Source organism: Pithys albifrons, chromosome 1 (genome assembly GCF_047495875.1).
Source record: "Pithys albifrons albifrons isolate INPA30051 chromosome 1, PitAlb_v1, whole genome shotgun sequence".
NCBI lineage: Eukaryota > Metazoa > Chordata > Aves > Passeriformes > Thamnophilidae > Pithys > Pithys albifrons.
This window is the reverse complement of record NC_092458.1, coordinates 100,694,073-100,708,482: the sequence shown is the minus strand read 5'-3', so window position 1 is coordinate 100,708,482 and position 14,410 is coordinate 100,694,073. Positions and strand designations below refer to the sequence as shown.

General features: G+C 42.6%; 1 protein-coding gene across 8 annotated transcripts in view; it reads left to right on the top strand.

Moving 5' to 3' along the window:
* The window catches only part of BACH1 (BTB domain and CNC homolog 1), a 33,139-nt gene extending 22,854 nt beyond the window's left edge, over positions 1-10,285 (top strand). For all 8 annotated transcript variants that reach the window (XM_071562596.1, XM_071562581.1, XM_071562574.1 and 5 more), the window contains one exon: positions 6,990-10,285. In XM_071562596.1, coding sequence (XP_071418697.1) covers positions 6,990-7,451 — 462 coding nt within the window. In that variant the 3' untranslated portion in view covers positions 7,452-10,285. The remainder of the gene's footprint in view (positions 1-6,989) is intronic.
* The last annotated feature ends 4,125 nt before the right edge of the window (positions 10,286-14,410 follow it).

Below are 14,410 nucleotides of genomic sequence, written 5' to 3'. Positions count from 1 at the left end.
GGGATGGGTCTGGCCTACATGTAGGGCCCTCAGTTCCCCTCAAAAGGGAGTCACCAATTACAACAACCCTTCTCTTTTTTCTCTCATCTGTAGTTGTAACCCGTCTGGTAGACTAGGGGGTAACCAGAAGACCTTGTAGACAGATCTTCCTCCTGACTGTCCTCCATCGACTTTCTGAGTCCAGGGCCATGTGCCTGTTTTTTAAGGGCACCCTGGCAGGTGAAAGGGGTTGAGAGGGGGTGTTTTTGCCTTTACAACCAGGCACCTGTTTCCATTCCTCCCCATCCATATGATCCGTTCTGTCTGCCTGATGGCAGGAGGGATTGGGCTTCACCACCTCCTGCTGGGCTTCCTTAGGGGTCAAAAGGGTGTGACTCCACCAGTCAATTTCCCGTTCACTTTCCCTTATGCTTCTGAGCCTTTCCACCTCTTCCTTTAGCTCTGCCACCAGACACAGCAAATTGTTCACCTGCTCGCATTGTATGCAGGTGCTTCTCACACTGTCCTCCGGTAGCAGTTCCAGGCTCAAACAGTCTATGCAGCCAGAGGCCTGAGTGGCTGCATCCTTTTTAGAGGGTTCTGTCTGTATTGACACTCCTCTACTGGTAACAGGAGCAACAGCTTTCATTTTTTTGGAAGGCATGACTGCCCTGAGTTGTGGGGAAAGGCTAAAAAAAAGGAAAAAAAAAAGCCTGCAAAAATACCTAGGCTTATGCCCTGCCTGTTCACCCTGCCTGTGTGAACTGCCCTCACTGCCGTGCCCCGCTCCTGTTTGCCTGCTCCTGTTCACCGCGCTCCAGGTCGCTCCCGCTCCCCAGAGATGTTTTTAAAGCCTTCTCAATCCTCTGCTAACGAGCAAGCCACACCTCTGACTCACCTATGAGTCACCTAATGACAGTTGGAGGAGCAGCAAACAAACCCTGGCAGGATATGACTGGGTATATGGCAATAGTTTGAGAGTGAAGTGGCTTATTACTTTTTCCACTCAAGCTTAGAGAATCTTAGATAACTTCTTAATAGCAGTTCATGATTTTTCTGTGCTTTCCTGTGGTTGAAGTCTGAGCTGGTGGCACCTTGGCCTTGGCCTTGAGTGGATTTAGCTGTGGTGTGAGAAAGCAGAGAAGAGGAAAAACACCTGCAAAATAACAAGATGTGTTTTGAGAATTGCCAGCACAAAGTGTGAGAACTACCAACAGGGAGAGAAATTCAGCCACCTATCAAGACTTCAGTTGAGACCCCTAAACAAAGACTCTCAGCCAATTAAAAATTATATATGTGCATGCGGACAGTAGAAAAAGACTATAAAGAGTTAAGTCTTCTGTTAAGGGGGGCTCTGTGAGGTGGTTTAGCATGTATACTGCTTTCCATATATGATTCTGTGGTATTTCTCCATGTATTACTTTCCTCTAAATTACACACGCTTTTCTTTCTGTGGACTTGTTTCCATTCAAATAAAAGTGCATCACAGCATAACTTTTGGTGAATGGTGTTTCCAAAGCCCATAATATTTGGGTGAAATTGTACAGAATTATTCCCAAACCATTATCCATCCCATACTGTTTTCTGCATCTTCCCCTTTCTTACTTTGCAATTTTGTTCTTTAGCTCATGCTATTGCTTAGAATCAAGTTTACAATTATGCAATTGTTAGTTGTAAGTACTATTCTTGGAACATCTTAACATGGGATGGTGAACTGTTTCCTGAGTCTTGAATCTTAAAAAGACGCTTGCAGCAAGGTGTAAAATACACAGCTTGGGAAGTTGCTTGCCTTATTAGGGTCAAAATTGTAGCTGAGGAATTACTGCATCCAGATTTCTCTACTGCCATCTGTTAATACAATTTCACCTTCTTAAGAATGCAATAAAAAGATACATATGTAATGATTAGGGTCATCCACTAAATAGCAAAAGCAAGAAAATAGTGGCTTTCATAAGAAAGTCTTTGTTTCTGACCCTTTCATCTCAGTTTCATGGTTGATCATACCCTGTGCACTACATAGTTCAGTTGTTTAGGATGGCTGTGCTCTTAAATTCTTGTTCATGGAGTACATGAGACTTAGAATGTGTGAATTTAATATCTGTGTCAGCTAAGACGCAGTCATGTTGCACGTTTCTTGACTTCAGGGTGAAAAGGAAAATAAAATTGAGCCAAGTGACATGAGCTAGAAGTTTTATTTTCCTGAAGTGATCCAACATTTTTCACTAGCTATATTCCTACTTCTGCAATGAAGGAGATTTTGAAGGAAGGCCTGCAGTGCCATTCAGCCCTGATGAGTTGACAGAGCAGGTGCTGAATGAGGATGATGCTCTGAGAGGGACTTTCTGCCTGGCTTTGTCATTGTATTGTCATTTCTGTTATGTAACTATGTCAGTATTTTGCAACATTTGAACAGGGCATTAAAGGTTGATCAAGAGTAGACATATAGTTGTTAAAGTGACTAATAAGTATAGCATAATATTCTTTCTTCTTTGGAGCTGGGGTGAAACAGACTGAATGTCTGCTGTTTGACAGATAACACTGTGCAAGGTCTAGATAATGAGTGTTGAGTCTTGAGAATCCTGAGGTGAGGTCTGAGTTAGAGTAATCATCTCTAGGCACTAGCATGTTCCAGGTCCATATTTTTTTCCAACTATGCAGGTAAGTTTCATCAGAAATTCCTGAAAGATCTTGTTTGGCACTGTTGAGCATGTCTAACAGCAACAGATGTTGTGCACCTTCAAAGTTGTGTAAGTTGTATACAAAACAGAAACATTAAGATCTGTCTAGGCATAATTTCCAGGTGGACAGAAGAGACATCTGTGAAGGATGATGTGTGGTTCATACAGGTTGCTTCATGCATGATGGCTCCTGCCTTCTTTCTCTTTCTCTGGGTCAGTCAAGTCTCTCAAACTTGTTAGTCTGTAATCTTCTCATGGTGTCCTCTGTAACACAGCTTTGAGAGGGCGTAGTATGGTGTATTATTAGAGTTTATATATGGTTTTATAGAGTGCATATATATAGTACTATATATGTAGTTTGTAGTATTACATTTTGGAAACTGTAGATAATACTCTGTACTATAGCTTGTTAGGAAATATTATTTGGTGAAATTCTTCATCCTGGTTTCCAGTATGTACAGCATGTTGTCTTGTAATAATTTCTATTTGGTGTAGCTTATAGGTTTTTTCTCTCAGATTAGAAGATGGTTTTTGTGGTTATGTATCTGGAACAGACTGCCTGCATGAGTAGAATCTGGAGACTGACAGTTGGGAGTAGCTTTGCTGAAAATGACCTTAGGGTCTCAGCAGAGAGCAAGCTGAGCATGGGTCAGCAAACATGTCCAGGCTGACAAAAAGACCATCAGTGTTCTGGGATGTATTAACAGGAGTACAGCTAGTTGTTTGAGAGCAGTTACTGTTTTCCTATACTTAGCACATGAAATACTGAATCTCTTGCTGAGATTTGACCCCTCTCAGTGCCAGGAGTACATTGATAAACAGGAAGAAGGTCACTGAGATGGAAGAGTTGGGTGTGGGGAGACCCAATAGCCACCTACCCATATCTGTGGGAAAGTACCTGAGGTTATTGTAGCCATTGTGAGTGGAAGATCTTCAGCTTCCAGGGGACAGTACTTAATAGCAAGAGAAAAAGGTGGGATTTCAGCTGGATATAAGGAAACATTTATTTTTTCCTTTGGGGAGAGGCAGGCAGCAGAGCAATTTATACAGAGAGGTTGTGCATGCCCAGTCCTTGCAGGTTTTGTGACATTACTGAGCAAAGCCCTGAGCAGCCTGATCTTAACCAATGCTGACTGTTTTGAGCAGGAGATCTGTGGAGGTACCTCCTTACTCGAGTGATTCTGTAAAACTGGAAGTCTTGTGTTGAGCTCTACTTATATTGAAGAAAAATACTGTCCAGTACTAAGCTGTTATCTGAGAGAATCTTCTGTTGATCTTCTGAACTGACAATTTTATTTTTGACCCCCCAATATAGTCTTTGTTTATTGATCTTTCAGGTAAATGCGTGTTCACTAATGTTCCATATTTGAGAACACATGTGGGCCACTTAAGGAGATGTTGGCTTGTTAGAAACAACACTTTCAGAGTACCTGTGTATATTCACATTTCTTGGACTTTCTCCTGTGCAATGTGCTCTAGGATGGCCCTGCTTCAGCAGGGAGGTTGGACCAGATGACCCACTGTGGTCCTTTCCAGCCTTATCCACTCTGTGATTCTCAATTCAAAACTTTAAAATTAGGATACTTTTGACGGGAAGCAGAGTAGAGGACAAGTGGCCTCAAGACGCTCTACTTCTATGAAGATTCTGTAGCTGAGAAGGAGGACGTCAGTTAGTGATGCAAGAAATATAATGGAGTTACTATTTGTACTAGAGCAAGCAGTGTGAACTAAATGCCTTCTTCACTAGAAGAATTAAAAAAGCTCTCAGTTCATTACGACCTCAAAAGAAACGGACTTTACTTTGCAGTACTAGTATAATGCTGCTAAAATAAATCAATATTTAAATTTATGAATTTGTCAACAACTTCAGATATGGGTGGGGAACTTAACACTGGAATAACTATTTCTGAATGTAGTTATTTGTTTTAAACAGCAGTCCAAGTAATTTCATGAGTCCGTAATACACAGCTGAGTACTTCTACATACTCAAAAGGTGCATAAAGTGATTTTAGATAGGAGATTTGGCAACAGAATGGAAAAGATTATTCCAGAAAGTATTGAAAAACACTTGGAGGGCAATATAGTCATCAGTCACAGCCAGCATGGCTTCATGAGGGGAAAGTCCTGCTTGTTGAACCTGATTTCCTTCTACAACCCACCTAGCTGGTCTGGGAAAGCCAGTAGATGTCATCTTTTTGGATTTCAGCAATGCTTTTGATACTGTCTCTCTGTGTCCTTCTGGACAAAGTCTCCAGCATACATCTCAGTAACTGTGTCACATGATGGGTGAGCAGCTGGCTCACAGGTTGGGCACAAAGAGTTACAGTGAATAGGGTAACATCACACTGGTGTCTGGTCACTAGTGAGATTCCACAGGGCTCCATCCTTGGCCCAGTTCTCTTCAGCATCTTTATTAACAACTTGGACTCTGGCCTGAAAGAAATACTAAGTTTGACAACAAAACTAAATTGGGAGGAGCTGTTGACTCCCTTGAGGGCACAGAAGCCCTGCAGAAAGGCCTCAAAAATATGGAGAGATGGACAATGACCATGTGAAGTTTAAAAAGGGCAAGTGCTGGATTCTGCACCTAGGACAGGACAGTCTTAGTTGAATATATAGACTGGGGAATGAGAGGCTGGAGAGCAGCCCTGAGGGTCCTGGTTGATGTCAAGTTGAATATGAGTCAGCAGTGCCCTGGCAGCCAGGAGGGCCAGCTGTGTCCTGGGGTACATTGAGCACAGCTTCACCAGGCGGTCAAGGGGGGTGATACTCCCACTCTGCTCTGCACTAGTGCAGCCTCACCTTGAAGTTTGGGGGGCAGTTTTGGGCACCACAAAATAAAAAGGCGGCATTAAGCTGTTACAGACCATTCAAAGAAGGGCCACCAGGATGGTGAAGAGGCTGGAGGGGAGGCTATATCAGAAGCGGCTGAGGTCACTTGGCTTGTTCAGCCTGGAGAAGAGGAGACTGAGGGAAGACCTCACTGTGGTCTTCAAAATTCTCATGAGCGGAAGCAGAGAAGCAAGTACCAATCTCTTTATTCTTGTGACCAGTGACAGGACTCAAGGAAACAGCATGAAGCGGAGTTAGGGGAGGTTTAGGTTAGGTGTCAGGAAAAGGTTTTTCGCCAAGAGGTTGATAGGACACTGGAACAGGCTCCCAAGGGAAGTAATCATGGCACAAAGCCTGGCAAAGTTCAAGGAGTATTTGGACAACACTCAGGGCATTGGACAACACATAGGAGTGTCTTGTACAGAACCAGGAGGTGAACTCAATCCTTATATGTCACTTCAACTCAGCATATTCTATGATTAGCATCTGCTTCCAGTATACTGACAAGTAGAAATCCATTAGCAAAGCTCTCTTTCTAATAATTTGAGATGAAAAGGACTGGTAACAACTGCACCTCTTGCCAAATGCTGCTGAAACTTTTAACAAGGTCTTTCAAAAAAAAGTTGTAGAGGTTGCAGTATGAGTTTTTCCCAAAAAGGGGATGTAAGGAGCAGTGGAAGCAATGAGACTTTCCAGTAGTGAATTGACGGAGCACAATAGTTGTAACACGAAATCTCTATGAATAACATTTTCTACATAAAAACTTTTTAAAGGTTTGTATAGCTTCAAAACTGTCTCTTTTAATGAATTAGTTACAGAATTTAAAATTAATTGTCGCGACATGTTTGATTTTGGGTTCTTTGTCCTCCTCTTTCAACTGCTTCATTATGGTCTTGCCTGTTTCCTGTCATTTGTCATTTCTTAATTTTTCTTTATTCCAATAGTTGCTTGTTTCCATCATTAGACTTCTCAATTACCAATGTATTTTCATCTTCAGCCAGTTGTATCCGGAGTCTCAGAAAAATTTACAATGTTGAAGTAAAAGCACAAAAAAGCGCTAATTTTTAATAAAGGCTATTTTTTCCTACTTGATATTCATTAGTGAATTGCGATCCTGTTTGCTGCCACCTCTTTGGATAATCCTGCTACATCATGTAGCTTGATTGCAAGTTCTTCAGCATGTCTTATTTCTTTACCTTTCTTATATTTGTTGTTTAGAAACTCTGTTTAACTCCATTGTTTGTCCTACAGTGGATTTGGCATGGCTTGAAAATTGTAGTTATTTTTACCTAGCAGAATAGTGTTATTAATGAAAATGCTTCGAGAGAGGTTAGGATGGACCTTTTGATATGTGTTTGATTGTGTTGCTGTTTACTTAATGCCAAATTACTTGTATTTCAGCAGACCAGAGTATTTATAGCCTTGTTTTAGCTTAGTGGGAACGTAAACCATAGTTTTGGTGTTAAAATGTAGACTAAAAGACTGTTTTTCATTTTGCAGCAAAATGAGAAGGAGAACTTGCTGAAGGAAAGAAACCACATTTTGTCAACTCTGGGTGAGACAAAGCAGAATCTGACTGGACTTTGCCAGCAGGTGTGTAAGGAAGCAGCCTTGAGTCACGAGCAAATACAAATACTTGCAAAATATTCTTCCTCAGATTGTCCACTCTCATTTTTGTTCCCGAAGAGAGAACAAACAGCTTCATCTGATGATCAGCTTGCAATACCAGCATCTGCAGAATCAGCAGGTGGTCTTTCAGGTATTACATCTACAAATGAACAGAGTTCTTGTTATCAGTGTGTCAAAAGTGGGTGTGATGCAACATACCATCAAGTACAAGGACTGCATCCAGTTTCTGTAAGAACATTGGAGAAAACGTCACTCGTGGAACAGTGTGGATACAGCAGTGGTATCACAGACTTCTGTCAGCAAATGACTGACAAATGCACTAGAGATGAGTGAATCTCTTCCTATTGCCAGCCTTGACATTGCAACTGAAGATGAGATTGAGCATTATTGGACTGTAGCTTACTAAGTGATAGAAAGATGAAATGTGTCTTCTGAAACTACATGAACAAGTTACATTGTCACTGTATTACTTGGTAAGCTTAGGGTTTGCTCTGTGTAGTGCTAAGCATAATTTGTATCTGTCAGCCTTGAAACTTTTTCTGTGTGGTGATGCCAAGGAGGGGTCAGAAAAGTAGTTGGAAGGTATAAACTCCATGTGCAGGTGTTTATTTTTGAGGAAGCTTTCATTCACATACAGAGGAGCCTTTATTCTGATTTATGCCACAGTAACTAATGCCACTCTGCATTTCAGTGAAAGCCTTCTAACAGGTGTTTATGCACAATGACTTCTATACCTGGAGTTCGAAAATATTTATTTTTTTCTGGTAGACAAATCTTAAGAAGCATATCTAGATTTGTAAATGCTTATTTTGTGGATGGATTAGGATAATATGAGAGTATGATGAGATTCTGACAAATGCACACTGGAACAGCTCATTGCTTCTTGCTGTCCCCATCCCTGTTCCCAGAATAGACTTCTATAGAATAAATGTAGTAGGCTAGTAGTAGTAAACTTGAATAGCAGTAGGCTTCTATTGAATATATGCCTTTGTCTTAGCTCTCCAGTATGGAGTTAAGAGAACTGGAACAGTAGAGGTGCTGCCTCATACTCCTCTGTTCTGTAAATTTAGTGGGAGGAATAAGAACATACTGTGAAAGGCAGATATTTGAAACTGATGCAATTCTTGAATGAGTATGCATTGGATCCTCTGGCTTCGGAATCTCATAGGTTTGTTAAAAATCACTGTTGTATTGCAATTTAGTGTCCCAGCACCTTCAAGCTTGCTACTTGTTTGTGGTAAGTTGGAATCAAAGTATTGTGAAAGTCTAAGGACAGATTCTTTTTTTTAAGGTATTCAGTGACCATGTTTTTTTACTTCAGTGCCTAACTGCATACAGTTAAAAATATTTGTTCTCTGATCACCGGGACCAGTAAATTTCTACTTCAGAATCTTAGTCTTCAGCATACTTTATGGCTAAGTCTGTAATATGTTTTCAATTACTTGTGCTATTAGTGTAGATATATGAAAAGTTTAATAAGAAAATGAGCAGGAGCTACTTCGTCACATTACATCACCACACTTTGAGAAACTCAGCTACTGAAAAGAATCTCCATTTTTTAGATTTTTCCATAGAGGTGGATGCATACTGTGTGCTAATCATGCTTTGTTATTTAGATGTTATTCTAGTACCAGAATTAAGTATTGAACCTCAGCACAGAAAGCTTTGGTTTTGCTGGTTTACAAAACAAAAATCTTGTACAAGCCAGTGGAATTCTTCATTTCCTACCTCAGTGTTAGCTTTCTGTGTCTTTGTGTGCATGTACAGTAGGCAGCAAAGGACCTTGTAAATACTGCTTTTCAGTTTTATCTTGAAGTGAGACAAAACTTGTTCTTAGCAAGACTTTTTTTTCATCTCCCAACAACCCATAGGTAACATAGCATTAAGAAATACATTATGCCACTTATTTAAAACAAAAATCAGAGATTTGACAGATTTCAACAGGATTTCTCATAGCCAGCACGTAATGCAAATGACTACACTACCTCACCTATGGGATTGAAAGTTGATTCAAAATTTCTTGTGATAACCTTGGATTAATATAGTAATAATGTACTTATTATTACTTTAATGAAAAAAATTATACTAGTGGAGCATAGCTTGTATAAATGACAGTGCTTGCAGTAATTGAAATTGAGAAATAAATACTATATGGGAGACACCATGAGAGTTCTACTGATTTGGATATACTTTCATATAATTAAATTGAAATTCTCTTAAATTACTATGATTGATTTGTGTTCATCATGTATATGTATTACTTATGAAGCTCTCTGGGCTTTCTTTCCAGTGTCTGTAGATACCTGGTTAATTTAATCCCGCCTCCCTTGCATGCTGCCAGACTGGGCAGCATTTCACTCTCAAGTCTCCATTTTATTTAAAAATCAAACAAAAAAGAAACAATAAAAAACAAAATGGAAAGCCCCAAACCTCTCTACTATTCATAACTACTGTAACTCTTAAAGCTTGGTTGTATTCTGCTATTATATGGACAATAGCATTAAAGCATTGTCCTAATAGTACACATACTTCAAAACAGAATTCCTTGGGGTAGATGCTTATAAACGGTGGAGCATATATGTAGGCAATGGCTGGCTGGGAGCTTATCCAGTGGCCCAAACACTTGACGCACTTGGCTGTAGCTGCTGGAAAACAAAGTCAGTGATTACTGAGTTAGAGGCTGGAATATCCACTCAAGGCTTGTGCTCCACTGCTGCAGTGTCATGATCAGCCACAGTCTGAATTCCACATAGCTAATGGTGGAGGGCTTCCAGTGCAGAAATCATGACTGTCATTGACCTATGATAAAATTACCATCATGTTTTTAAACTTGTAATGAACTTGACTGATGAGGGTAGGTTTTCACTTGACCAGCTGCATCTAAATAATTTTTTAAAATATTTATATAATTCTGTAGACCTATAAGTTGCGTGTTGACTTCTATACCATATGTCACCAACTTGCAAAAGTTAAGAATTAATGACAATTTTATGATACCTAATTCTCAGGAAAACATTTTTGGAGGTTTTTTTCTTTCAGTAAAGAAATACTCAATTTTGAAATTGTAAAATACTTTGCTAAAGCATGTTTTAAAATACTTTGAACAGAGTACCTTAAAACCATAAGGGTATGATGACAGATTGTAAAATAAATGGATAATTACAACAGTTGATTTTGTATCTTTCATAATTCAGTATTTTCTATGACTACAATAAAAACCACTATCCTTTCTACAAAGGCTTTTCTGTTTTGTACGCATCTTGTGCTATGAAAATCTTTACTGGTGCATTATTCATTTATGTAGTACTGCTAAAACATTTCTGAAAACAGTAACAAAGTAGTCTCTGTATAGTTTATAAGTTTAATAGGCCCAAAACACTAGTGTAGGATTCTTCAGATGAAGTTCACACTTAATAATCCAGAAAGGTAAATGTATCAAAGTTTGGTATCTACCAAACTGCTCAGGATGTTTTCTCAGAAATATATATTTTACTCTGTTGTTGGGGAAGAGGGGGGGTATATTTTAATATTCTCAAATGCATGAATATTCTTCTCATCCTGCAGTTTCTACCAGCTTCAGCCCCTCTCCTAATCCTATTGGCTACCACCCACCATTTGTCCCCAAACCATAAATTTCTATTGGGTGTTAGTCCCTCTGTTTTCCTATTCACTAGCTGAGCACTTAAGCCACTTCCCCGTCTGGAGTTCTTCCCCAATCTAGTCCCAGCTCTAGCACTTTCCTCCCTGGGACCTCATAAAAGCCTCATGTATTTTACAATAAAGGTCTTTCACCTCTTGTCCTGGACTGCAAACATCTCTTTCTCAGCACTCTCTCAGCTCTGGGGGACAGGGAGGTGTGGGAATTGATTTACAATTTCTGGAATGGAAAAAGTCTGCCAGAAATGGACTTGTGAAGAAAATGAAGAAGCCACTTCTAATGCCTTAACAACTGAGGTTTTTAATGTTGTTTAAATGTATAAATTAGTTTCTGATGTCTTTTTTGCAAAGTCACTGCTTCTCCTTCCCAGGGTCCTTTGAGATAGTTGCTTGTGCTGGTTTAAAGGTGAACCAGCAGGGGAAATGAACTCACCACGAGAGAGATTATAAGTCAGACCTAAAATTTAATAATAATATTACAATAACAACACTGACACACAAGGGAAATTGCTTTCAACTCACAAAACCCCAGCAGTATAACCCAGTGTCCTGGGGCACAAACCCAAGGGGGTTTGTTTGCCCTTGTGCTGAGACCCCTGTGGTTCTCCCAAGTCCAGAGCAAAAGGAAAAGAAAAACCTGTTGGTGCAGGCGAGGGCTGTGGTCTGAGCAAGAGCGGGGATCTCCTCCTGTCGAGGTCCTGCTGCTGCTCTGGATCCGACGAGAGGTTCCCGAGGTCTTCTTACCCACCACTTATGTACCCTCAGGGAGCACTCAGTCCCTCCCCCTGGGCGGGGACTCACACAATGGGTGATTAACTCTGGGAGCCAGGGGGTGTTGAGCTGTTGATGGCCCATTAGCAGCTCCGCCCCCCTCAGGCTGGGTGTGAAGGTGATAATGGCTCCCTGGGCAGCTGCTGCTAATGGCCCATTGACCTTGGGGAATGAATAGAGGGGGTAGAATACACAGCTTTGATCACCCCCACACAGGGTTAGCTGGTCCCTCCTGCTGAACTAGGACATTATCCACCCCTTATTCTACTCCATCTAGTCATTCCCAAATTAATCCCCTTTTTACCTATACATATATAGACACATATATACAATGAAACATTACAAACTCTTCTCGCTCAAAATTAGGTCCCCTTGTGGTACACAACGTGTTTCTCCATCTTTTTGCATTACCACCAAGTGCAACCAGGTCCTTGAGCAAAGACAATCCCTCGGATGGGTTTGCCTTTGTTTGAGGTGGGACTAACCCAAACAGTCTTTCCTAACATACCTCTCATATGGACCACAGGGACTTTATCTCCATCTACAGTATTCAAGAGTTCTGATTGGGCAGGGCCAGCTCGATTGATGGAGCCCCGGCTGTTGACCAACCAGGTGGCCTTTGCCAAATGCAGCTCCCAGTGTTTGAAAGTTCCCCCACCCAACGCCTTCAAGGTTGTTTTCAGCAGTCCATTACATCGCTCAACTTTCCCGGCAGCTGGAGCATGGTAGGGGATATGATACACCCACTCAATGCCGTGCTCTCTGGCCCAGGTGTCTATGAGGCTGTTCTTGAAGTGGGTGCCGTTGTCAGACTCTATTCTCTCTGGGGTGCCGTGTCTCCACAGGACTTGTTTCTCAAGGCCCAGGATGGTATTCCGGGCAGTGGCGTGAGATATGGGGTATGTCTCCAGCCATCCAGTGGTTGCCTCTACCATGGTCAGCACATAGCGCTTGCCTTGGCGTGTTTGGGGAAGTGTGATGTAGTCAACTTGCCAGGCTTCCCCATACCTGTATTTCGACCACCGTCCACCATACCATAGAGGCTTCACCCGCTTGGCCTGCTTGATGGCAGCACATGTGTCACAGTCATGGATAACCTGTGAGACACTGTCCATGGTTAGATCCACCCCTCGGTCACGAGCCCATCTGTATGTCGCATCTCTGCCCTGATGACCAGAGGCATCATGGGCCCATCGGGCTACAAACAATTCACCTTTATGCTGCCAATCCAGATCTACCTGAGAGACTTCAATCCTGGCAGCTCGATCCACCTGCTCATTGTTACGATGCTCCTCATTAGCCCGGCTCTTGGGTACATGTGCATCTACGTGACGGACCTTCACACTCAGCTTCTCTACCCGGGCAGCGATGTCCTGCCACATCTCAGCCGCCCAGATGGGTTTCCCTTTGCGCTGCCAGCCGGCCTTTCTCCAACGCTTCAGCCATCCCCACAGAGCATTGGCCACCATCCACGAGTCAGTGTAAAGGTAGAGTCTTGGCCACTTCTCTCGTTCAGCGATATCCAAAGCCAGCTGAACAGCTTTCAGCTCTGCAACCTGACTTGATCCACCTTGTCCTTCAGTCGCTTCTGCAACTCGACGCGTAGGACTCCATACAGCTGCTTTCCATTTCCGGCTTGTCCCTACAATGCGGCAAGAGCCATCTGTGAAGAGAGCATATCGCTTCTCCTCTTCTGGTAGCTGGTTATATGGTGGGGCCTCCTCAGCTCATGTCACCTGCTCCTCTTCTTCTTCAGAGGACAATCCAAAACTCTCACCTTCTGGCCAGTTAGTGATGATTTCCAAAATCCCAGGGCGATTAGGATTCCCTATCCGGGTTCGCTGCGTGATCAGAGCGATCCACTTACTCCATGTGGCATCAGTGGCATGATGGGTAGAAGGAGCTTTTCCTTTGAACATCCAGCCCAACACTGGTAGTCGGGGTGCCAGGATGAGCTGTGCCTCAGTGCCAATCACTTCTGAGGCGGCTCGAACTCCTTCATAAGCTGCCCAGGATCTCTTTAGCAGTTGGGGTGTAGCTGGCCTCAGATCCTTTGTATCCCCGACTCCAGAATCCCAGCGGTCGTCCTCGAGTCTCCTCAGGTACTTTCTGCCAGAGGCTCCAGGATGGGCCATTCTCCCCGGCTGCAGTGTAGAGCACATTCTTCACATCCTGTCCTGTCCTGACTGGCCCAAGGGCTACTGCGTGGGTAATCTCCTGTTTAATCTGCTCAAAGGCTTGTTGTTGTTCAGGGCCCCACTGGAAATCATTTTTCTTCCGTGTCACAAGGTAGAGAGGGCTTACAATCTGACTGTACTCAGGGCTATGCATCCTCCAGAAGCCCAGGGCGCCTAGGAAAGCCTGAGTTTCCTTCTTGCTGGTCAGTGGGGACATAGCTGCTATTTTGTTGATCACCTCTGTTGGAATCTGACGACGCCCGTCTTGCCACTTCACTCCTAGGAACTGAATTTCCTGAGCAGGTCCCCTGACCTTACTTCATTTAATGGCAAAACCAGCTCTTAGGAGAATCTGGATTATCTTCTTTCCTTTCTCAAAAACCTCCCCTGCTGTGTTCCCCCATACAATGATGTCATCGATGTACTGTAGATGTTCTGGAGCCTCACCCTTTTCCAATGCAGTCTGGATCAGTCCATGGCAAATGGTGGGACTGTGTTTCCACCCCTGGGGCAGTCGATTCCAGGTGTACTGCACCCCCTTCCAGGTGAAAGCGAACTGCGGCCTGCACTCTGCTGCCAACGGAATGGAGAAAAAGGCATTGGCAATGTCGATGGTGGCATACCACTTGGCTGCCTTGGACTCCAGCTCATACTGAAGCTCCAGCATGTCCGGCACAGCGGCACTCG